Source organism: Diuraphis noxia, unplaced genomic scaffold (genome assembly GCF_037042655.1).
Source record: "Diuraphis noxia isolate RWA-SAM2 unplaced genomic scaffold, SU_Dnox_SAM2 contig0003, whole genome shotgun sequence".
NCBI lineage: Eukaryota > Metazoa > Arthropoda > Insecta > Hemiptera > Aphididae > Diuraphis > Diuraphis noxia.
This window is the reverse complement of record NW_028301713.1, coordinates 45,435,179-45,462,943: the sequence shown is the minus strand read 5'-3', so window position 1 is coordinate 45,462,943 and position 27,765 is coordinate 45,435,179. Positions and strand designations below refer to the sequence as shown.

The 27,765-nt window shown below is 26.1% G+C and overlaps 1 protein-coding gene across 3 annotated transcripts in view; it reads right to left on the bottom strand.

Annotated features, from left to right (window-relative positions):
- Nucleotides 1–207: 207 nt before the first annotated feature.
- LOC107173679 (limbic system-associated membrane protein-like) overlaps nt 208–27,765 on the bottom strand; it is a 209,983-nt gene continuing 182,425 nt past the window's right edge. For all 3 annotated transcript variants that reach the window (XM_089222762.1, XM_089222763.1, XM_089222764.1), the window contains 4 exons: nt 18,056–18,157; nt 9,028–9,136; nt 6,891–7,175; nt 208–3,137 (listed from right to left, as the gene is read on the bottom strand). In XM_089222762.1, the coding sequence (XP_089078888.1) occupies nt 3,022–3,137; nt 6,891–7,175; nt 9,028–9,136; nt 18,056–18,157 (612 nt within the window). In that variant the 3' untranslated portion in view covers nt 208–3,021. The remainder of the gene's footprint in view (nt 3,138–6,890; nt 7,176–9,027; nt 9,137–18,055; nt 18,158–27,765) is intronic.

Below are 27,765 nucleotides of genomic sequence, written 5' to 3'. Positions count from 1 at the left end.
ACCAATATCACAAGGCAATTATAATATTTTTAAGTTTCTCACGAGATTCATTACTTTGATAAAACAAAATTGAATTAATTAAAAGAAGTTAAAATTACACATGCATAACATAAATCGTTTGGTAAAAATAATAACGTACTAAAATGTATGCGTATCGAAATCATGTATATGTATATATAATTAATAATAATAAATAAAACTCAGCCATTGATTAATTTTTTCTCCATAATTGTATATTTAAAATAATATTTGTACATAGTACTTACAATGAAATAGAATCTGTACATAATATTGTTTTACACACAAATAAACATTGAAAAAAAAAATATTATAATAGTTTATAAAATAACAATATAATTACATTTATTAATTACATTGTACTTTTATTGTTTAAAAGTACTTACATGTTTTCAGATAGAGACGCGTACCCGGCGTACCTAAAATCCTACTGTATCTGAAGAATATCGGAACACTGTGCCGGAAGGTTATTTGATGTAAGTAATCACTAAATACAGTCATTGTTTTTTTTCATTGTCGGTGTGTATTGTCATGTTATAATGATAATAATAATAATTATAATTACAGAATTACAATAGATTCATCTGATGTATATAGACAAAATATTACATGTAAATGTATTTAGTTGTCGGTTTTGAGTGTCATTACTAGAAAATCAAATAAAAACTTCACTTGGCTAATTCACAAATGCAGATTGTTTTTTTTTTTAAATTGTTTTTGTCCATGTATGGTTATCTACATAAAACTTAATTTTAAAAATTAAGTATTTTGTATACCATTCATTTAAAAAAAAGGTTTTCAAAGGGTGGGTTAAGTTTTTAACAAATTTGGTTCAACGCGTGTATAAAACTACACTCAGTTCACAGTTCATGCCCGTGATGCGTATATTTTTATTTTTACCTTACTACACCCTATTTACTGAATATAAAAACGGAGAAGTGTATTAATATTCTCAAGACTATTATTCTATATCGGCTAATGGTAAATTTAATAACGTTCCTACCGTTAAAGTTTACTTATTTACGGGTTTCTCCCTCTTTTTAACATGACGTGCATTATTCATTAAATACGTCTCCAGCAACATGATATATAAATGGAGCTTTACTATAGAACTGACTAGAGAACGTAATATATATATATATATATATATATAATTTAATCATTTATACTCAGGGAAATAAAAAGTCGTATAATATTGAATATTTTTTCGAACATTCAGTCATTTTTTTTTTTTTTTTTTAACAAGAAATTAAGAAAATATCAAAAACTCATTCATACTAACGTGGTTTCATAACACAGTCATATAAATAATATAATTAAATTTTGAAATAAAATATTAAATACATTATGAAATGTATCATACATGAAAACTACAATCAACTGCTATAAAATTGTTGTCGAAGCCTACAAAAAATTATAAAAAATTATAAATACAATAATTTAATAATAATAAAACATACGATTTTTGTATTTTAATGTGAACTCAAATAATACGTTTCAGGTAAAATAATTTAGATAATAATAATAATTATATTATACTACTTATAATGTTAGCCAAATATCGAATTTTTTATAATCATTATTAATTGATTTTTTTTTCAAGAGTTCCCAAATATTGTAAATATTATACATTAAATGAAAACTTGAACTGCAGATCAATTGAACTTGTTCAAATAATTTTGGTAGATTCAATATTACAAATAGTATTAATATATTTAGAAAATGTCTGTTGTATAATATGCATTGTAAATGCGTGAATTGAGTTGTAATGGTCACATCAAATATTTGATATTGGAAACATGCTTTCATTAAAACTGTATTCAATGAACCAAAAATGCATAAAGACTAATCACATATGAATATCATGAAATTCATGAAATTCAAATCTTCAAACAATTTTAAGACTCTATAATTATGTTTACTTGGTATGCGGAATATTATTACTAGCCACTAGTTAAGAAATTCTATTGAAACAAAACAATTTCACGATCTTTTCCGATGAAACTAAAATATAATATCATATGTACAATCTTACCATTATATTAAATTATTTACCTCAGTTAAATTTTAGTTGAAGTTTCATGGTTATGATTAATAATAGTTTTAACTTTTAAGTTATGATATAGTATCTGATAAACTTAACATTGGATGTTTTAACAATAATATTTCTAATCTATGTGGACTGGTTAAATGTTTTACTCATACAGAGTATATTGGTTGATAATAATTAATAATGCTTATGAAATTAAAAGCCATTATTTTTTTCATAATATGACTTTAATTAATATTTTAAATTTATAATATTATGGAGTATTGTTTTCGATAAATTAAAAATGGCTTTTATTTATTAGATTTCCAAAAATTTAAATATTATTAATATATTAAATTTATTAATTTGAAATTTTGTTTCATTTTTTAAGTAATTTGCTATTATACCTGTCGGAAATTATTCCTGTGATAATATTCAAACTAAACATTTGATATGGTTACGTACGTATATATATGACATATAAATAGTATTAAATATCATATTATTACATCTATAATATCTTTGATTGATGAAAAAAAAATTCTTTATTGAATTAAAATTAAGAAAACACTTTTTTGGAATTTATTGAAACGAATAGTTCACAAAACATCAATAAACATAAATATTAGTAATTCTTTCACATTTAAGAACATGAACAATTTAATTAAAATATTTTAAAAGCTAAATTTCACACTTACCAGTACAAAATAAAATGTTGAAAAACGTACGGAAACAAATTGATAATAATTTTTTTTTTCGCTGTATTTCTTTATAGTTTCATACACATCGATCAGTATAATATGATAGTGATACTTTTCACATTATAATACTATAATATATTGTAATTATCATAATATTTACATTGAAGACATAATGTATAATTTTATTATTATAGGTAAGTATGATGGGAAATTATAATTTAATATTTAGTATTTATATAATATTAGTTAAGACCCACTAATTTCCAGTCCATTTTAGCTTAACATTTGCAAAAGAATATATATTAATGTAAATATAGCACAATTGGAGATGGCGAATGACCCCGAAGTCGAGCTACGGACCCCGTGTTGCATGGCCGCCGGTACTTCAGCTAATAAAACATAAAACAAAAAGGTGTGTAACATTATAATATAATATTATACACATTAAAATTCGAAAATATTGCATTTTATTATTACATATTATAACTTCGAGTAAGAGCGTATAACAACGTTTATGAGTGCGCGCGTCATATATTATAATGTATACCTGTTCGACACTTCTCTTAATTCATTTAAACTTAATTTTAGCCCAACATGCAATCTGGTCACTAAATCACTCCATTATGTTTTAAATCAACGGTTTTTTCTCTCACAATATATAATTATTGTTTTTATAATAAACGTAAAAGTAGCACATATAAAATTAATTATTTTTACGATCTTATGATTTGTTATATAATATATTTTATAACTAACAAATTATTTTATGCAAAATATTTCTCTAAAACAAATCTGTAAGCTTTATTTCTATACTGTTTTATAATGAAAACAATTAGTGTTGACAAATAGTTGTAAATCATAGTTTTAAGTTTTCAAATACTATTATTATAGAGATTGTTCTTTTTTTACCAAGAAATAACATATGGTACTACTATAATGCACACTTTTAATAATATATCAATCAAATAAACACGTCATGATTGATTGAAATAGTTTATACACATTTTAAGTATAAGTTTTTCATTGTATAAGCTTTATAACACATAAATTACATTTTGTTTCATTTGTTAATCGTAATAATTGTGCATACAAATGTGGTGTATGAATAATTTATCAGAACGTATGTTATGATTATGAAGTTTGATGTTTATATATTAGGTAACTAGTAGCTACATATACTTTGAACTGAAGACAAAAATGTCTTAATATTAATTTAGTATAAAAAAAGGAAGTGAACAATTCAATAACAACTGCCTATACTATTATACTATTATACGTACGATTATTACTCTGTAATATTAGCATAATATTGTAACTGTTAGACACAATATATTTGTATTTATGATACATGATTTAAATGTTGATATAATATCCGGTCATGATCAGATTCATACAAATTTAATTATACCAACATTACACAGAGTCATCACATCATAGTTTAATTAGTAGTTAAGAATTCATGTGTAAATTAAATATTATTGAATAAATAGTATATGTCTTATTACTGTTTCATAAAAAATTATTAAAAATTAAACATAATATTATACATTTGTATACACTAAAACACAGCTAAACAAAACAAAAATAATAAAATGAAATAAAATATGTAAGCAGTTTGGAATTATATTCATAGAGAAATAAAATAAAATATTGAAATTTGATCATTTGAATATAAAATATATTATTTGAAAAAATAATTATATTTCCAAAATACACAGTGATGTTATATATATTTAACTAAATATTTAAATTTCCATTCCATTTTAGTTACAATTTATTTTTCGCAAGCCATATTATATTATGTTAAAAAAAAAGCTGATGGATAAAAACAGTTTTATCACGTACCATATGAGTAAAACCGACAATGTTTTTAATTAATTTAGTTTTAATATATTATTGTAGGTATTTATATTATTATTTGTATTTTCGTTTAATGGAATGAAATACATTTTTTGTTTAACTATTATTACGTAGGTATATATCACAACTTATTTATTTAGAATTTTAATATAAAGCCTGGAATAGAAAATTATAGCAAAAAAATGTTTCAATTAAATAATTGATGCTTTATTAATTATAAATACACGTGTCTAGTAAAATTTAAATCGCGTATATTGTGGTTTTATTTTAGATCAAAGATTTATTTTTTTAAACATACTTATATTAGATACATAATTTTAAATATAGCTATATTATTATATTAAGTTCCAAATAATTATAATTTACATTCCTATAGTTTGATTCGATTTAAAAATAAGGTGTCTTAAAAAACTAATTTCGTGATGGATGCTTAAATTCAGATATGTTTATTTCTTCTTAAATTTAATTGCACAACTAGAAATACTTGACGAAGATTTTGAAAACACAGTAAGATAAACCGTGTAATCGGAGTTGCTAGTTATTGCTATTCGGTCGAGCTGAAAATTGAACGCAGCTGATCCTATGGATCAACTAGATATTTCCTCGCCAAAAAATTCTTACTAGATATGTCTATAGTTGTTATGTATAGCATTTTGCATTAAAATAAAACATATACTAGACACGAGGAAAACATACGACATATCTCAACAAATCGGAGAAGCGTTAGGACCTGACACCCAATCAATCTCCAAAATTCTACAGTTTATAAAAGAAATTCAGCTATACAACCTAATTTAAGCCCTTAATTCCACAATGTAGATATAATATTGTAATTGTTAACTAATTTTAAATTACTGTAAATTTGTAACTAATGGCCACAGAAGCCGATGTTTTATATTAAGATCAATAAAAAAAAATAAAAAAATAAAAACATAATATACTGAATGTAAAATAGAAATACGAATATAAGCCAATATATTTTAAGTTTTAAGATAAACAATGCAAGCAATATCGTGCTTATTAATAATAAATAAATTATATGTAAAAAATATCAGTGCCCTTTAATTGGTTCCAATAATATTTAATTTTTATTAGTTTTGTATTTTAAAATATTTATCAGACATTTAATTTATAGCGTAAAACATAATAATTAACGCGGTAATACAATACATTTAAGATTAAATCTGGTAATTGTTATTTCAAATTAAGAAAAATTCATAGAACTAATAAATATAATAAAATGGTATTTTGAGCGAAATTTTTCTAATTATAGTAAACATTGTATTTGTCTATTCAATAAATAATATTTTACTAAACTGTCTTATTTATATAATTTGTTATGTTTGTTATGACGTCTACTGAGTTCACTCGCAGTGTTGGTGATTATTAAATATTGAAAATTGAATTTTAACAACAGTAAAATTAAATGTAAAATATACAAAAATAAAGGACTACGATCGGATTAAAAATAGTAGGTACTTAGAAATTGAAATGAAAACAAATAATTAACGTGGTATATATCTAAGTAAATTTATTTCAACATTAGATAAATTAATTTTTTTTTTTCGTGAAACGAAATTTGTTTATATATTTTAATTAGGTTCACTATCGAGTATTGGATGGTGAAAGTAATAGAAAATGTACTACATCATTTTTTCAGAAAGAAGTGATACAGTAGGTACCACCAATGTCATATAATCAAAGGATTGGAAAAATGTTTTATTCTATTTATAATATAATACAATTATTTATTTCATATTTGTATAAGTATGAATATTATCCGTACTTTTTTTTTACCTGAAAAAAATTTGACCCGGTGGGAACTGTTTTTCACAATACTAATATTATCTGTACCTATATAGTCAAATAACGTCATTTCGGCGTTTTGTCGTGTTATTTAGAAGAGCATTATGTGTAGTAGGTGTCTATGCGAACATCCGTCAAGCATAACATACTATCATTATTCTACAGCTCTTTATATTCTCCCACCATAGCGTATCTGACGCTCCACCCACCTGTGATAATTTATTTTTTATTTTTATCATACTTAATACGGTGTATTCCTCACCAAACCTCACTTTACGAAGAAACTTTAAATTTTAATTTTTTTTTCAACAATTTCGTATAGTTAAAAAAATGGAAGTTCAACTTCCAAAACTATGGAACAAGCTCTATTCATACACCTCCTTCCTTCAAATTTACATTCACATCAAACGTTCTCTACACCATAGTTATTTACATTTAATGTTTATATAGTACCTATATTATAATATTAAACTTACATTGAAGCACGTGCACGTGAATCGTGGCCGGCGATATGTTTTGTGGTTGACATGTGTAATTACCGCTGTCCGACGTGTTTGTGTATGGCATAATCAGGTCGCTTTCCGTGCTGTTGATGTGCACGACCAGTCCCCGATCTGTGTCAAAATTGATCATCCGATCGGAATGATACCAGAACACGAACAGCGGGGCTTGCGTTGACCCCTGTAGCCGGCATACCAGTCTTAAGCTGCTGCCGCTCATAATGTACAGATCCGGTGAGCCAAGGATTTCCGCTCTGGCCTCTAACGGAACGTTATCGAAAAATAAATAAATAATTCAAAACGCTTGTAAATCTTAGAATTCCATTTATTTGAGAATAGAGTGTTTAAAAATACAACCTGTTCTAAAACTTAAAATATAGTGATTTGCCGTGAATGTCACTCTGTTTTATCTTTTAATAATGCATTTATTTAAATTGTAATTTTAGAATTTTTAAATATACTTAAAATTCGTATTTTTAGATAAATTTTGAACACAAAAGTATTAAAATAGGGATTATTTTTAACCTTACAATTCTCATATGTAAATCACATGTGAATGTGGAAGATTTTTTTTTGAAAATATTGATGTACCTAATTATAAACTCAAACGAGTAATTATGTCTGCTAATGATTATAATCCTTAACAAGTGGTTAGGTCTACTAATTTCAATGATCTTGCGATCTTGCCACGAACGCATTTTCATCATACAAAACACTCGCAGTTGTTTTATGAACTTGTGATGAGTACCATATGAAATACGTGATAAGTTTTTATAAGAATTTATATCATGGGAAATTTTCTAGGTATAGATAAATAAATAAATAAATAATCTCAAAAAAATTTTGAATAACATCATACTATCAAATGCACAAAAATTAGTAAATATAACTAATATATGAAGCGCAATAATTGAAAAATTTACTTGCATTACATAATATTATGGTATAAAAATCAGCCACTTTTTAAAATTTCTACTATCTTAAATATAGAATTATGTTGTATTTTGTTGTATTTCGTTTAATATATTCTAAATATACATCGACAGCTTTGAAAGTTTATGTATGGAAATTGACAATTTAATATCTAAATTGATACAAAATTCGTTGTCTCCGGTACAATCAAAAATTTAAAATATGGATGAGAAGTTTACCAATGATTCTGTATGTTTTGTATATTTTTATGTTTTGTTCATATAGTTTCTAATTTTGTTTCGAACCATTAGGTTAAATAAATTATCAACTAACCTATGAATCATTACATATGAGTCAAGAGACTAACTGCATATTATGACGTGTTATATTAAATTAATTGTTTTTGTTTCTATCCTTGTGGTATTCTTGTGTACACTTAGTTTACTGGTAAAGAAACGTAAGCTTACGAAATATTTGAACATAAAATAAAGGTTTATGGACAAGAATTTTATCATGAAAATTGAATAAGAGCACGCTCCAATAACTTCATTCGTAAAAGGCACAATAGTTAAATTAAACTATGAATCAATGTATGTACTGTTAAGTATCACCAGATTTAGATCAACATGTGCAGTTTATATGTACGTAAATAAAATGTGAAGTAAACTTACCGTATTATGTATATAATACGATACAATATATATATTTCATCATACACATAATTTTACTCTTGTCTTAAAATTTGATAGAATGACACGCCTTTCGCGCAATCTTTCGAGAATTTCATATTATCCATCAATGTCAACGCAAACTTAGGGAAAGTCGGAAAAGTCGTCCATGTTTTTTTTTGTAAGTAGGTACTCATTTTAAATAGATGAAATAGTTGGCTCAAATATTATACGAGTAAAAACAGTCAAAAAAGTCATGCCAAGGTTTCTAAACATCACTGACATCACTTATTACAAGAACATAACAATGTTTTTATTTTAATAAAACGTTTTCATCATCGTTGATATTGAAATATATTATATATTTAATATATTTATATATTATAATATATTTTATATATTTAAATATATAAAAAATATTTAAACATATCAACCATAATACAATAGGTTATTATAATTAATGAATTAAATAATCCTCGGTGATATCTGCTTATACTCTAAACTTAAAACAGTTAAAACTACAGTTAACTAACCTGTGACTTTTAAATGTACAAAATTGCTGGTCGTTGGATGTGTGGCTATACGACATTCGTATAAACCCGCGTCTGATGCTTCCACTGGTGTTATTTCTAAGTTCCACGTCTGAAAAATTGAATTAAATTCCATTGAATTATAATAAAAGTATAAGTATTTAAATAAAAATGAATAAAATAGTTTTAATTTTAATCTCGCAATTATTGAAAATACTTAAAGATTGGAACAAATTCAAATACTATTGATTATCATAATAAATTATGCATTTTTATTGTGTGAGCATGTAATTTTAAAACCAATGACAGATGCAATGGTTTTACTAGAACAACCAATATATAATATATGATATTACCCGAATTATTCAGTGATAATTGTTAAAAATGTTTTTATTTAAATAATTAAGTATTCCTATATCAACATTAATGGGCGGATCAGTTTGAAATTAACTTCTATGAACTTTATGATACGAATTTCAGTATTCAGAAATTGATGAATCATTTAGTTTATTTCAGACATGATAAAATATTTGTATTTATCATGATGTCAATTACTGGCAATTAATACAATTATTAATATTACCAGAATATAGTTTTGATTTAAATATTTAATATTCAATATCATATTTATGTTTTAATTGTTCACTTATACACAAATGCCTAAGTATAAAGGCTATACTTAAATGCAACCATTCATGCATTTCCAAAATATGTTTTATTATTAAGCTATATGTATTTGTTTTACAGTTGATTTTTTTTAAATCTAGGTATTTCTTATTAAAGGTGATTATTAAGAAAAACTAATACTATAATATTGTTTTTGTGTTTAAAGTGCATGTATTAAATTAGATTAACTTTCTCAAAAACCATAAAATGGAATACTGTCCACGCGGAGAAAAAAAATATATATATCGTTATTGCAAAACATTTTTAGGTGGTTTCAGAGCTTGAGAAACCAATAGGTTTTATAATAATGTTTTTATACCCCCCGAAACATATTTTGGGGTAGTAAACTCATGTTATAAAATATTGTTGTGGCCATATCAATTGATTTGATATTAAATAGGTTGTTGTTTTAAAAATGTATTCTGATAACATCTAAAAATGATAGGGTTGAATTTTAAACAATGTTGTAACTAATACATAGTACACTATAAAATGCTTTCAAATTTAAAATAATAATAATAGTTAATCAGATTAATGTCCAAACATAAGCGAAACGATATTTACATCCAATAAATCGGATCATTCAGTTTTTCACCATAAAATTATTGTTTTTTTTTTTAAAAATTTGGTTGAATAAAAATACTTAAGTATTCAAAATAGTTGCAATTTACATTAATCTAATTTCCTTTGAAAGTAGAATATTGGTTTTAAAACAAAAACTTTAATGGTTTGAAATGAAATTATATACCTAGGTATAAGATATAAAAACATTGTGTTCAATATAAATTATTTGCAATTAAAAAAAAAATAATTTTGGAATCCAAAATTACATTTTATTTTTATTTTTTATTTGTTTTTGAGTTTTACTGATTAAACATTTCCATAATACATTTTTTATTCAAATTTAAATAATATTTTCTATATTATAAAGTTTACTGTATATTTGGATTAGAATCACTCCTTTATAAAATTATAACCTAATATTATTAACCTAACCTTTATTAGTAAAATATTAATACTTAAAAAGCTACGACGGAACAATTTGAAAATAAAAGTTCAAATGAAAAAAAGCGGGTAAGTATACATTAGGGAGTGGGGTGGACCTCTGACTAGAGTAGGTTAAATTTGAAAGCAATGATAGGTATCCATTGTATACGAAAAACGATTCTGAACGGAGTTGATTTGTCAGTCTAGGATAATATATTATATTTAAATATTGTCATATATTCTATTTTGAAACAAATATTTTATTTTTCAATTAAAACGCATTTTGCATAAGGCATGGTTAATCAATTAGTGTAGTTATCATGTAGTTATCATAATTATTCATAATACCTTATATTATCATAGATATACATATACCGGGTTTGAGGATAAATCGTTATCATTACGCGATTTCATAAAAATTCAAAACTCAAACGCTCAAAACATTTTTCGTATTATGACGCTTCAAATTTTCTCTATAGCTATTTGAAGCAAAACTTATGGAAAACTTAGTGTTGTATTTTTAATCCTTAGTTATAAACACAAACAATTTTATGATTTTTCAACTTCAAAATTACTTGTAAATTTTGGCGTTTTCGACAGATTTCGTAAAAATTTGAACTATAAACACTTATAAAAAAAATTGTGACTAACGATTTTTAGCTACGCTAATAACAACTCATAAGGAACCTTGTATTAAATTTTCAAGTTTTTTTGATCGTCCAACATTTTTTCACCGGCACTTAAAAAATAAAAATTTCAGTGGTCTATAAATAACTCAAAAAAAATCAAAAAAATGTGAAAATTAAACTGTATATAGTAACACTAACATAAAAATTTGGTGAAAATTTCAAGTATTTGCAGTGATTAGTTTTTGAATTACAACCATATAAAAAAATCAATTTAGTTGAAAACTGGTTTTGCGTAAAAATTCTTGTTCATCTGTATTTTTTTTTCTCGATCTTTTTGAAAACTATTGGAAAATATTTACTTTTTACCTCTATAATGCACCAAAGATATTCACTTTTACATCGGAAACCACCCCCCAAAGTTTGAAATTGAAGCAATATTTTGACTAGTTATGCTGTATAGTGTATACAGACACAAAAAAAAAAAAAAAAACAAAAAAAAAAACAATACAAATCAATACATTCATCACTTTGTTCAGAATCTAAAAAAAAATACAATTATTAGTACAATCCAAAATTATATGTTATCCAAAAAATTAATTTATAGTAAAACGTGCAAAAATAGTATATTGTTCTTGTTAATATTTACTATTTAAAATGTTGACATATCTATATTATGGTAAAAACCATACAAAATAATAATTTTATATAACTTCTATGTCATACAAAATATTATGCTATGTGGCTTGGTGAGGCGCGATCGTACGTTCAATCTGCACAAATGAACTGAGCGTCCGGCCGCAGTTGCTAGCTCCCGGATGGGTGACCACCTGGGATTTTCAGCCATATATCCTGACCACCCATACACAAACACGTGTTACAACCCCACCCACTTAAGAACCTACAAACAAATATACAAAAATAACCCCTACTGTACCACCCCAAACACCCAATGGCCTATGTTTGCCCTTACAAAATATATATATATGCTATGTCGCAAAATTGTTTAAAATAATCGTATGTACAATTTTATAAAACAAAATTGACCAGATAGAACTTTTTATCGATAATTATTTACTTGAAGGATCAATTGATTAATTTCATGAGATTGATCTTTGCAGTACAATCAACAATAAATGAACAATTATTGTTTTTTGGGTGGTTAAATTAGTACGAATACTGTATACATATTATAAATATTATATAAAGATCATGGTTTTTTTATCCTGTTTAAAGTAGAAGTAATTTATTGTTTTTATACTAACAATATATTTATTGTTATGGTAGTATAATAATAAAGGTTGTATAATATTAGAATTTATTAGTCATATATATATCATGTATTCCAATATCATATGACATTCATTCAAACAATTCTAGCTTAATTTATTATTGCACTATGTCGACCATATGAAAATTATAAAACATAAATAAATTCACGAATTATAATAATTGAATAGGTAATTCATTTTAGATTTTAATCGAGAATCAAATGATGTATAATATACTAATAAAATGAGTGTGAAGTTGTCTATATAATCTAAATACATACTAATATAATATTTTCTTAATTTTAATTGTCTTAATTTATTAAGTTATTTAGTTAGTACCGCTTATATCAATCAAACATTATATGTTTAACATAAATTAAATAAACAATTAATTGATTATTTAGAATTTTTTGCGTTCCAAACTTCTGTAAAAATATAGATTATTATCTCGAAAAATAATTAATTTTAATTGAAAATAAATTCAACAATGAGCATATTTTACATAATATGTTATATAACGTCGTTCTTAAAATATCAACTACTATATTATAATTAAAGTATTTTTTTTTTTTATACAATTGATCTAAAACTTTGAAATTTAATCAGATGATTAACAATTATTACAAAGTTGGTTTTAATTTATATTTTTTAATGGAGTTGAATTCAGTTAATAATTTTATCTACAATGTATGTAAAACAATTAAATGAAAATTTTTTATTCATATTTCTTAACAATACTAAGGCGTTAGACGCCCAACTATAATTTTTTAATAATATGTTTAGTTCAGATCTTAATTTAAAATGTATATAAACATCGTGTTTACCATTTTGGGTATTCAAAACTCTTAAAATATTATTTTTTAACGTTATTGCATTTTCAAACTGTATTCGATTTTTTCACTTAACTTTATTATATTTTAAAATGTCATATTAATTTTATTTTATTTACCATTTATTGCAGTTTTTGAAAATGTTAGTATTCTTTAAAGTGCTAAAATACTTACCTACATCATTATCGTTATTCAACCTTTATTTTGTTTTAAGCAATTAATTTAAATTTATAAATTATGATAAATCGAATTTGGTGTATTGTGGCATTAATGTAATGAAACCACAAAACAATGAGTTTTACCTATTTTTTAATGGTATCATAAAATTAACATAAAATTTACTTTTATTTTATTTTTATTTAAATGTCTATTTAAATTGTATAATGAATCAAGCTAATTTATGTATTAACTACTCTGATAAAGAACAATAAGTGCCAAGTAGTCAATAATAAGTATAATATATATAATATATATAATGTTTAAGAATAGTTTCATATAACATTAATTAACTTCACATTATGTTATGTGATTAATTCATTTCTGAAATGTCAAACTTAAATAATGTAAGATATACTTTTTTCCTTGAATATAACATTAAACAAAGGGAATTTATGATGTTATTTTAAGATTTCAAAGTGTGTTAAAATGTTATCATTATTATTATAATTATTCGTATTATTTAGGAATTTTTCGTTTATTAAAAAGGGGGGTAGTAGGGAACCGGCTATGCTTTATAGTTTGGTTGAGTATACCTCATTGAGTAGGTACTGATAAGAATATTACATCTCTTAGGATGTATTGAATTAGAACTTAATGATAAATCATTGAGTTTGATGAAAAACAAATTTGTGTGAAGATGGTCTAATTTTTTGATAACCAAAAAAATTAAAAAAAAATTTTAATAATAATATAAAAACTTTACAAATATGTGTATAATCCCTCCTCTAATTATTCAAAAAGTTATTATAAATTTAAATATTTCTAGGGATATGATCATTTATGAAACTGTTAATATTATTATTTAATTAATTGTTTAGTGATTAAAATTTAATACATCCGTAATGGACTAAATGAAGAGGTATATTTAATAACTACTGTAAAGTATACAGCAGAACGGCGTTTTACTTGATAACTTATTTTATATTACAATATGATATGAATTATTCAATATGATATATATATTTTTTTTTAATTTAAAATTTTAGGTTTGAAAGATATAAACAAATTAACAATGGTATAAGTATGTTAAATGGTTTTACAAAATATTCATTTTGCAGACATTTTATTAATATTTATTATTATATTTGATAACAATGAAAATTTGTATTTAACTGTTAAGTAGTTAAAATTCATAAATTACATTTAAATAAGTATTTTTATAACACAATCTCGTATAGTACAATAATATTTTATTTTATTGGTACAACATCGACATCGTGGTTATTAGCTTACAATTGATTAGGTTACATATTATATGGATTTTTTACATGATCGTTAAGAGAAGCAAGAAAGAGAAAAGAACAAAAAAAAAAGAAGCAAAATAAATTACAAAAAATAATAAAGTCAAATTAGGTTGTATACATTTCAATTTTTTTTTTTAAAAGTGATGATTTTTTGTGAGTCAGCATAGGGTCCTATGGCTTCATATAGATTGTCAGGTATTCCGAATTTTTCCTTGGCTTCCGTAAATATCTGGCAGTGGATGATAATGTGTTTGATCGTAAGGGGAATATTGCAAGAGATGCATAGGCATATCGGTGGTTCGGTCTTTTCCATTAGTTACCCATGAGTAACTCTTGTGTGGCCAATTCTAAGACGGTTCATAATAACATCTTCCTTTCGATTTGACTAGTTGAGCTTTGGCCAAGGTTCGACTGAATGTTTGAATTCCCTTAATTTGTTTTCGGTAACTTGAAGCCAATCAGAGCTCCATAATCGCATACAGTATTTGTCAACGTTCGTGATAATATCTTCTGGTGACATAAAATAAAGTGTTGGGGCGTTGGGGTTATTTATAGCATTTCGGGCTGCTTTGTCTGCTTCTTCGTTTCCTCTGATATTACAGTGACCCGGAGTCCATATGAAACGTATGTATTTATTCGATAGATGTATTAGGTTTTTTATCTTTTTCGCTAAGGGATTGGTCAGGGAATTATATTTTATGTTTGACATGGCACTGAGTGAGTCGGAACATATGTCGATTCTGTCCTGGTTTGCATTAACTGCTGTTTGGACTCCTTTTAAAAGAGCTATATATTCAGCTGTTTAAATGCTGTTATGACTATTTAATTGGAATACTTGAGTAGAACTTTGATATATAACAGCCAGACCTATACCTGTATAGTTTTGGATGCGTCTATATAGATTTGTGAATTATTGTGGTTACAATAATATTATAATCCAGTAGAATGTACTTTTTTATGATGCTTATAATTATTTAATTTGAGATATATACAGAGAGTATTATTTGAAGATGTTGTAACTACAATTTTATATTTTATGTGTTGTGATATTTTTATTTTTATTTTTTGTATTATTAATTTTAATTGAAAAATTACACGTAAAGTACTTCAATGATACTGATTCCGAGATACGGAAATAATTAGAACTAATGTCAAAATCCAGTAGGCATCTAGTTAATATTTAGTTTACTGTTTACTGTATAGAAATTTTTATGCAATAATTACAAGACAATCTTGTTATTGTATGTACAGAAAGTTTTTGTACTTAATATTATATATCACGTATATATAGTTTTACGATATTTTAACAAAAATGTGCTAAGGGAAAAAATACACTCTATACTAATGTTATAATGTTATAGTTATACTGTGTTTTAATTAAGTAATAAAATACAGACAAACAAAAATGTATTTAATTTATTATTTATATTCAATATTAATTGTAGATACATTGTTATAACTATTAACTTTGTATTGTCATCATGATCTGTACAAGAACGTCTGCTGCAAGAACTGTACAATTCACATACTGATTTTTTTAACTGTGTCTATATGTAATTCATAAGATTTAAAATTTGAAATTTTACCTGGAGACAACCTATACTGTATTATTAAAAGATATAATCAATAAAAATTATCGTACAAATTACATATAAATAAGTATAAGCGATCATGTTTTTACTGAAAAAAATGATTTAATGGAAATTCTCTTGTTTTATATTCTTTACTTTCATACTTACGAATATTATAACTGTTATTCATCACGCACTTTAATAAATTCACAATAAATTATTATTAAACTAAAATAACAAAATTATTACTTTGTATAAAATTATGAAACCACAGTGTTTTCAAGATATTATTCCATTTGTAAGGTAAACTTCTATCGATTATGAATATTTATTTATTTTATAGGTATTATAAAATTGATACTAAAAATGTTAGTCAATAATATTGTTATTTGTTCGTTAAGACTACACAGGTGATCCATTTAATGTAAGACACTTATTGTTTTAGAAAACCTTTAAATGTTTGAACATATTTCATTTTTATATAGCTTAAATCACTATACAGAAATATGTATTGAAAAAAATTATATTTTTATTGTCAACAAGTTTTAACTTTCTATTTTCAATGAAGAACTACATTTTTAATATTGTATTTCAAAGCAGAATACTATTAAAATTATTTACAAATACTAATGATCAAATTGTAGACAAGTTTTCTGTTAGGTATAAGAGATAGGTACTCAAAGTGTAGATAAGTGGAGTGTTGGGTCAACATTTTTCAGAGTAACTCTGTACCGCTCAACTTTATTCATCTAAGTATTAAATATTTATGACTCAGAAATTACTCGTCCAAGAATCCGATTAGTATATATTAAGTGACTCTAAAAAATATTTTTCTTTGGAATAAGTTAAATAGTTATTGTCTTACATCAAATAGGTCATCCGATATTTTAATACATAAAAATATTTAGTTATCTACATATTATATAGAAAACTATTCAACTATAAAGTAAAACTTTTTTTTCTCCAAAAGGTAGATTTTGCACTTTGTTAAAGTCTCTAATGGTGCTATTGTCATTATTCTTACTGATTACTTAGACTGATTCGTTTAATCCTTTTTTCTCTCTCATTTGGCTTTAGTTATATTGTCAATGAGCCAAAGTGGGGTGGGCGCTATTAGTTCTTTACGTTTATTGACATATTTACTGCTATTCGGGGTGTTGATTGTAAAAGTGCTTTATCTTTAATTGTACTGGTAAATTGTTCTCAATTTATAATGGCGTCTAGAAAATGTTAAAATGTTCCAAAATGACGGAAAAAAACAAGTACCTGTAAAGTCATGGACGTGTATTTATGCATGCAAAATAATTTATTCACTAATATACCCAACTATATTAGCCACGCATGGCTCCGACATTTTATTCTGAATTATCGTGTTAGTTTTAGTCATTGAGTTATGAAGGTTAATTTTCACTTCACCATGCAGTTTCATGTATCGCAATTTAATAATATATACCTATGTCCTATAAGGTTTATATCATTTAGGAAACAAATCTTATAATTGAATTTGTCTTAGCAGTAATTTGAGAATAATATTTTATACGATTATTTTTTATGTAACTTCAGAAATAACGTATTGTGAGCTTTGCTAAACTAAAATTAAAATTATATATTGTTTACCTTTAAATGTCTGGTGTGGTCTACATAAAACCTTTTGTCACTACTATAACTTTTCGTTCCTATTGTTAAAATTGTATAGTCTATCCGTCTCATCCAGGACACCTGTAAGCAAACAAATACAAATACCATATAAAAATCTGTATAAAATGATTTGTCATATTTCATTTTATAAGTGAAATACAATTATATAATTTTTCATTATATTATTGTTCATAATTATGACTCTACAGTTATTATATTTCTGTATTCCTATACTATGTTCAAACATTTCATATTTGACAGTTGCTAATATACCACTATAGAATCGATTTAGTACTTGGAAGTGATTTTATATTATACAAAGTACTAACTCATCCATAACTAAAATATTTACTTATCGTAGGTAAAATATCAGACAAGCGTGGTAAGGTTTAATATTTGACACACGTAAAACTATGTACCTAACAGAATTACAGCGTGAATATTTTATAAACTATACTTGTACATTTTAGTTATTGTACGTTATTGACATGTGATGCAAATTTTTTGAAAACATAAAACAGAATTATGTTATTTAATTTACTTGATATATTACTGTTATTTTTAGTTTTGCGTATAGAATTGAAAAACTCTGTTATTTTCATCTAAATAACTTTTGATTTAATTTTTACTCATCATTTATATTGTTTTTATCATAATATTATTATTTTAATAATTTTAAGTAGTATCTAACAGTATTAGTAGTATTGTACTAGCGAGTTATTAAATAAGGAAAATAATACCTATAAAATTAAAAAAAAATTGAATTTAATACATTTAAGAAGAAGCACCAATTTTACCTACTACTTATAAAAAAATTTAACAATTTTAGAGTTAAAATTAGTTGTACATATTCTCTAACAAAGTTCATAATATAAATACATGTAAGTAAAGAATAAATAAGTATCTACTGCCTTCAAAATAATGTGGAGTGACTGTTGAAAGAGTCTTTTGAAACAAAATCTTATCTTATATACTTTTTTAAATAATTTAAAAAATATATATTTATTTATTCAAAGTTCCAGTAAATATCATCAAATAAAAATTGTACAAAATATGTTTTTAGAAGGTTATATAACGTTTACAGTTATATACTTGTACTTTAAAAGTATTGTTTTTTTTTTATCAACATATTATAAACTATAATTAGTAGCATAAGTAAATTCTATAGAAATACTTTTTTGAAGTGATAATTTAGATTACCGTGCGAATTTGTTTGGTTGTAACATAATCATTGTGAACTTTTGATGACGGATTTCTCAGTAGAAGCAATTGAGATAAAATAAAATTATCTTACATAATATAATATAAGCAGATGATGAATATTGAGATTCATCATTCATTTAGAAACATAACAAGACGACAGAAAGTAGTTGCTTGCGGTTTTGTGGTTATGCGTATATGTGTTATTATTAAGATACATGAGAGCGGCAGTCAAGTTTTAAGAGTCCATTCGTATACGGTTTTTGGCAACCGTTTACACATCATATACCGAAACAAACACGAGCTTAATTTTAGGTCAACATTTGTTTTTTCTCTCCCCCTCGGCGTATGTACAGTCTATACGTGTTTTTGAACAGTATGCAAATTTAATAGCAGTTACATAACATGCCCGGGGAGGGAATTTATAAATGTGCGCGCACACACATACACACACATAAACTCACTCGTTCTAGTTCATAATATATACAAGATATAGAGAATTACAGACAGAGAAATTCGTAAAGTAGAGATGGATAAATAGAAAGATAAAGATAGAACGAGGGTGGTGGTTGGATGGAGTTAACTAAAACGGTGGGAAATCAAAAACGTCTATCAGACTACCACATCCCCCCCCCTATTTGTATCTCCTTGAAGAGCTCACAAAACACACTACAAATGCGTACGTGAAGTCCGCGTGCTCAATCGGTATTTGGTCGAATTTGTTGATGTCGTCGTTGTCGCATTCGTTGTAGTTGGTGTTGTAGTTGTTGTTGTTATTCAGATTGTTATTGTTTCATCCCCTAACAACCATTTTTAATAGCCTTGAACTAGCTGGCCACACGTCTCCACAATTCACATCTGTCCGCTTGTCTCAAAATTCTACATCGTCACGCTTGCTAAATGGACGCCAAGAACTTTGTGGTATAAACAATAAGAAGCACGAAATTAAATCGGAGTTTCTAAACAGTAAAACCACCGAGTAATTAAGATATTATGTTTTTCGTTAATTCGATCTCATCCAATACGATCTCTGTTCGTTAGGTCACAGCTTATTGGATCTTTTTAAACTCCTATTTGTATACCATCATTGATCATTGTTTCTTAGTCTTATACAATTAACGTCATTAAAAACAGCGCAATTAAGATTATTGTCTTAACTGTGACCGTTATAATTACATTTATACTCATACATTCAGAAATAACTACCTAGTATATTCCACAGTTTCCACTAAGTATTTAATAAAATTACAGTTTAATGACACCTACAATAAAAAATAAAACGATATCATTCAAAGATCCAACTTGACTGTTTTGAAAATAATATTTAAACTGTACATAAAATAACTAAAAGTAAACAGTTGATTATTTTACCAATTTTTTAAACTTTTATATAAACGAAATATGATAAGAATAATATATTTTATTGTTATTATTTTTTAGTTAAACGAAATATAGTATTATATATTAAAATAAATGGCGTATGTAGGCTATTGAAAAATAAAACTTTTTTAATACTAATTTTCTCATTCTTTTTTAATTTTCACCTTACATATTCCAACTGTGACTTTGAATTTATATTATCGTTAAAATTACATTTTTCCTTTCTGTAACGTACCTTACTCATAATGACGTTTTATAAATGCTACCTTAAATTAAACTTAGTGAACCTTATATTACACCTCTGGAGAGGAAAAAAATAAGAACATTTTTTCCACTTGCTTGATACTTGGGATAACGTAATTTATTAAAAGCATTAACCAAATATACATCACGAACTCTTGGTTTCTTGCCATGGACTGAGTTTTCCATTTTCCAAGTACCTTGCGAGTACCTACTTTTTTGTTCGATCCATGAACAATAGAAGTGAAGATGAGGAATACAAGACATTTTGTAAGTTTATAGTCAGTCTGTTTTTATTTACTATGACATTATGTTAGGTACTTATGTGCAAAATCAATATTTACAATTATTTTATAAAATAATTCAAAACAATATGCTTGGAAAATATATTTTACGCCTCATTATAATAATAGTAGACAGGTTGGACATTAAATAATAATTAATTTATATCCAAAACCAGTCGCGACATCGCAGCCGTTCAGTGCACACGCATTTTACGGTAACTCTGTGCTGTGTAGAATATGTTACCAAATCCTAACGGATTCTTGTCATGTTTCCTTTTATCTATTCACATCGAATTGCAGTTACAAAAATGGTGACTGACTCGTAGCTGCTACCACTTTCAACCTCTTCCAGAGGATAGTAATTATTATTTTATATTATTTTACGCTACACATCTTTCAATATTTCACTCTTTTCTTCAACAAAATAAAATACAGTGCCAATTAAATCTTACACCTTTAAGTCACCTAAGACCTAACCCCTTGAAATCTAATTAAATAGCTCAGTTAGCTCAATGGTAACTGACTCATGCACAAAGTCAGTTAAAAATGTTACACCAATCAACATTAAAAATAATCAAATTATATGTAGAAGCGATAAAAATTCAACATCAACCGATCCCAACAAAAGGTTAATACGCACTTTACCTACAATATCTAAATTGCAAAATGTTTCTACAAAAAAAAACCAACATTATTTAATAATCACTATAATGTACTCGACGACTTTGACGATAATAGTGAGAACAGCGACGTACACGAATCATCCAGTCAGAGACTCACGAATGCTACCGTACACACACCCATGAAGATAATATTGTCACCACCTATTTTTATTAAAGAAGTAAAAAGTTTCACAGATGTACTCATTGAACTTACAAACCAAATTGGACGCAACAGTTTTGTATGCAAATCGTCATCCACCCACCTAAAGATCCAAACTGAAAAACCTGAAGGCCACAGAACTCTAATCCATTACCTAAAGGTATACAATACATATATCAGCTCTAATTTGATAAACCATACATAGTTGTTATAAAGGACCTCCACTCAAATAGGTACAATAGTGTCTGAAATCTCATCAGAAATTGAGGTGATCGATTTCGCGACTAGACAAGTCAAAAACATTAGACACTATCTAACTTATATTTGTTTTTTTTTCGTTCTGGAGGTGTCCTAATTATTGTATATACTTAATATTTTTGTTTGTTTCATAATATCAAATAACGGATATATATATATAATATATATATATCTAATAACCTATATATTCCTACCTATGTATTAAAATACCATGTCATAAGAAAATATTTTTTGTACATACGAATTTCCAAAAAATATTCTATTTTTTTTTCTTGTATACTTTAAAAAAACGAATGTGACAAATTACAAGGAAGTGTATTCATTTGAAAGTAAAGTATAAGAAAATCACTCAATGTCCCGAATAGTCATTACCAAAGGCATGACTTTATTTCAAAGGAGACATAGTACAATTTTATTAGTACACGAGTATTTTATGTATATGCTGGTTTCCATGTAAATATATTAAAACATATGTACATGCAACTCTTTGATTTCCATTGAAAAAGTACATAATACCATCGTTACGATGCTCTGAAATAAAAAGATGCATATATAAGGCAGTTTTGACGAGGACATTTTTATTGATAAAATGAATAAAACAGATAAAGAGAATTTGACGTGTTATAAAAATATGAATATATAAAAAAAAACATAAAACAAAATTTTTGTGATAGGTTTAGGATTTTATATGAAAAGAACGAAAATAAAATGTTCAAAAGTTATACTAAAATCAGATATGAGAGGAGATGACTTGAAAAACGACTAACACGGTGATCGAGATTTAAAATGTTATATTCAACGTTCGGAAACGAGAAGGGGAGAATATAGGAAAAATATTATTTATTGATTTTTCAAGCAAACACTTTTAAATGTGCTTCTGGAAAAGAAAACGGTATCTAAATACAATATAAGATATTCAGGGTAATTGGGATTATCTGTTACAAACATCTCTGGCATTACATTTAAACCAATGATACTCTGCAAGACATAAAGTTTGAACTACCATTCACTAATAACTGTATGTTATTAGCATATATGAAACTTGTCAAAACATATGTCATATACTATAACTTATTCATAGCAAAACGTTATCTAGACAATTTTCAGTGCGTCATCATCGATAAATCGTACGTGTTACGAGAACAATAATAGAAATTTACTTATTTTAAATACAAAAGTTATATTACCATACAGTATTATTATGAATTACATATTCATCGCCATACAATCTACAGTTATAGATGATTGTGTGCTACACACAATGTGTAATAATAGGTTAATGTAATAATTCTTAAAAATTAAGTAATTTTATTACTTAATTAAATAAAAATTATTTTAAAAAAAATTAGTTAATCCCAAAATGGTTTTCAAAATAAAGGTTTCTGTTAATAAAAATTAAGTTTTATTGTACATTTGCATAGAACATGAGTTAAAAATGTACCTAAGTCATAGGAATATATGATTCATTAGTCTTGTTTAATGACCTACAAACAGAATTGGAAACTATTTAGTTAGGTTATATGAGCTATAACGTTTACCCGGTTTCCGAGGACACATGGTATATTAGACTCTATACTACAGGTGCCTATGCAATTTACATAATAAATAATATAGCGCATATTAAGAAATCTTACTTTATGTACTACCAACCTTAAGCTCCCACCCACACAACTGGAATATTTACTACTCCACGATAGCTTTCTAATAAGTTATTTTTGTGCTAATTAAAAATAAACTTGTACACATCTGTGAGTCTATGCGCATTTAGGTGGGTGTTAATTATAATCATTTATGATATCACGACAGACGAAAAAATGGCGATGACGGCGATGGCTCCTACTTTCTAGGTATTGATTGGACCAGTACTCCTAGATATACTCCAAGGGAAAGGACTCTTTGACATTTTATCCAACCCGATAAATCCACTGTCAACAAATGTATTTATTAAATATTTAATACTCTTTATGATTTTATTTTTGTTTCGATAACGTTACGTTATTGTTTACCAATTTGGTACAAAATACATTAGTATATCATATAAAATAAGTATCAAAATCCAAAAAGAACTATCTCAAGAGTTCACCAAAGAGGTAAACGATTTGTATGTAAAAAAAAATCATTGAAAATTTTAAAATTTAAATAAATAAAAATTTTTGTAATAAGTGTAAAAAAAATATTACTATTTCTAATTTACTGAATTAATAGTATTAATTAATAATGATATATTACTATTGTTGTTTGAAAATAAAGAAATTACTAATGAATAAGCAAGTGAGCATTCCACAAAAAAATTGTTTGAATTCATCAAAGACTAATTATTATTATCACAAATTTTAATAAATGACGTAATCTGAATTATTTCCGGTTAATTTAAGCTTAGGTCTCATGATAAGAAATTGTATTTTTTACAAATTTATGCCAACTTTTACTGTCGTTAATATATGCATTAAGGCGACGCCATATCCACATGATGTGGTGTCAACATCTCATAAACGTACATTATAGCAAATTCAGCTTTATCATATTAAATATACAATAAAAATTAAAGCTTAAAATGTTGTATAAGGTATCTCGTAATTTTTTTTTATTTCTTTTGCATTTTTAAGTAGGTCATTAGAATTTTAAAATGTTAATATTTTATACGTAATATAACTCATATGAAAATGTAAGTACCAGAAAAACACATGACCTAAATAATAGTATTACTTAAAGTTAGTGAATTCCCTCTAATATTCAAACTAATATCTCAAAATTTGTTTTCTTTTTGAAAATGTGTTATGTTGTAGGTACGTTTGTTTATGACAAAGACTACACTGTGGGTGTATTGTCCTTTTCCACATTTATAAGTTATCTTCATATTATTTTTTACATGGTTAACTATATGATTAGTATTAATCATATTATTAAATTACTTCAATGTATAATTGCAACATAACTACTTTAATAGAAACTACAACGAAGCTTTTATTTAAAGATAATACATTTAATATCATACGAGCTTTTGTTAAAGTACTATTCATATTAACTTATTGTATTATCCAAAAACACGTCATCTATTTTTAATGTATGAATATTATTCTATACTAAATAAAACAGACCTTGTGCATTATTTATGAGTGCACTATAATCTACTTACTAACGGCTTACTTGTTATTATGATATCCATATTTCTATTATTCTAAAATCAATAAAATTCTCCTTATGTCACCTGTCAACGAAATCGTTGAACATAGTATACTACTACGTACATGACATCAAATATATGAAAATATAATATACCATTGTAGTTGTGCAATGAAATATTGTATATAAAAAAACACAAGATTTCGTTGTTGAGTTTCTAAAAATTATCGAATATAGTGGCTTTGAATCTAATATGTTGATAACTCCTTGTAATATCTTTTTTTTATTTCGTTAATAAAATTTAAAACAAAAGCTTAGTATAGAGTATTAGTAGGAGACCTGAGTTGAATGAATTATATACTTATGGAAATTATACATCTCATTGAATACGTCAAAAGAAAATTGGTTTTTTAAACCTTTAATGTATAAAACAATTATAAGTACCTACCTATATTTACGAGGAGACAGTAAATAATATGTTAAAGACTCAAAACTTGACGCAGATCTATTGATTTTAAATTATAATTTTAAATTATGAGATTGAAAACCGAATACCACGGAAATAGTCTATGCCAAAAAGTAATTACAATATTATAAACATCGACAGTTTGAGGTTATGAAAAATGTGCCTACCCATAAAGTACCTGAGTACATTTTGATCGTTCCATTTACGACTGTAGAAAAAATTTGTTGAAAACAGTTATTAAGTGGATTCGATTTAAAAACTGACGGTTTATCAGTGAGCCGTCAGATCGGTCGTTAAACCGGAAAACATGCGCGGTCCCGGGGATTTATTCTCTCTCACGCGGAATCTGTAATTAAAACTCACGACGTGAAACGTTCCGGTGCTGACCTTCCCTGCACGCCCTGCCCGACGTGGATAAAATGCGCCCGGTGTATATAGCAGCGTCGTTGCACAGTTTCCACGGCCAACAATGAATCCTAAGTGGTGGGTGTTAGGTGGGTGAAGCAAAGGGTAGATTTTTGGTAAAAGGATCGAAACCGACAGGAGAACGGCCGAAGGGTTAAGACCGAGACGAGACCGTGGTGCCGTGTGTTTACGTTGTACCCCGAAAATGTTTATTGCACATTCCGAACACGCGCTTTTAAAAACTTTCTTCGTTTCTTACGGTGCAGGGTAAAAAGTGAATTAACCGTGGCGAGGTGCAGTAGCTGTAGTACGGCGTGGCGTTATACTCGAGTCGTAACCGACTACGGTGACTACGACTCACCACCCGCTAAATGTACGCCCTCCATCCCTTTTCTTTCGTATCTGCCACCCTGACTCACAACGCCTTCAGCTAGTTTGAGTTTCAACACGTATAACCACGCACCCGCTGCATTGGGTAGCGATAAGTCTGACAAAGTATACTTTTTAATATAAATACATATATATGGGTATAATACGGACGTATATTATATTATATACTCAACAATAGTTGGAAAATAATAATAATACCAAAAATATGTGTTGACATGTGTTGAGCATTTACACTGTGTTTCTTTTATAAAAATCTAAGACGCATGAATAACACGACGGCACGAATAAAATATTTTAAAAACTTAAAGAAATCAAATTTAATAAATGCCGACCAAGAGTATTTTGTAGGAATTAAACTATATTTTATTTATAATAACTAAGTATATATTATATATGCTTATACACAATTTTTATAGTCACTAAAGATAAAATATTTAAAAATGATATGAAATATATTATATTTTGCTTCAATGTGAATTAAAATAAAGATTATGCATTTATACTTTGCCCCAGAAATTTAAGAAGAATTAGAATTCTCAAGTATTTATAACTCGAGGCAATGCAAAAATATTATAAAAATACAAAGGATAATTTTTTTTTTTTTAGATTAAATTTATAAATCTTCAGTTAGTGAAAATAGTTTCAAACTGATTAATTTACAGTGTACAAAAGTAAATTTATATTTTTAATACGTATGATTTGGGCTCAAAATATGCTATACTGTTTTATAGTTAACTAAACTGGATTTCTGTAGACACTTCGACATTTTACTATATTCAGTTTTTTTTCTTTTTACTTTTTTTACGTGGCCCGCCTGAACAATGAGCTTTGAATTCCTACGAGACCAACAATTCATTGGATTAAGCAAGCACCATACCTATTCATTCTCGAACTCTATATAATGTGTCTTGATATTACTGACAATTGTAGAAATTCAATATTTTCATTTTGTTTAAGATCTGAATAAAAATTTCAATATAAAATGCTAATAACAAATTAAAAATTATTATTTAAATCAGCATGGCATTATAAAGGATCAAAAATAAATGATTTAGTGTTAAAAATAAACCAATTTTTATTATAACTGTTACTATGTAGACTTTTTATTTTTCTAAACTATA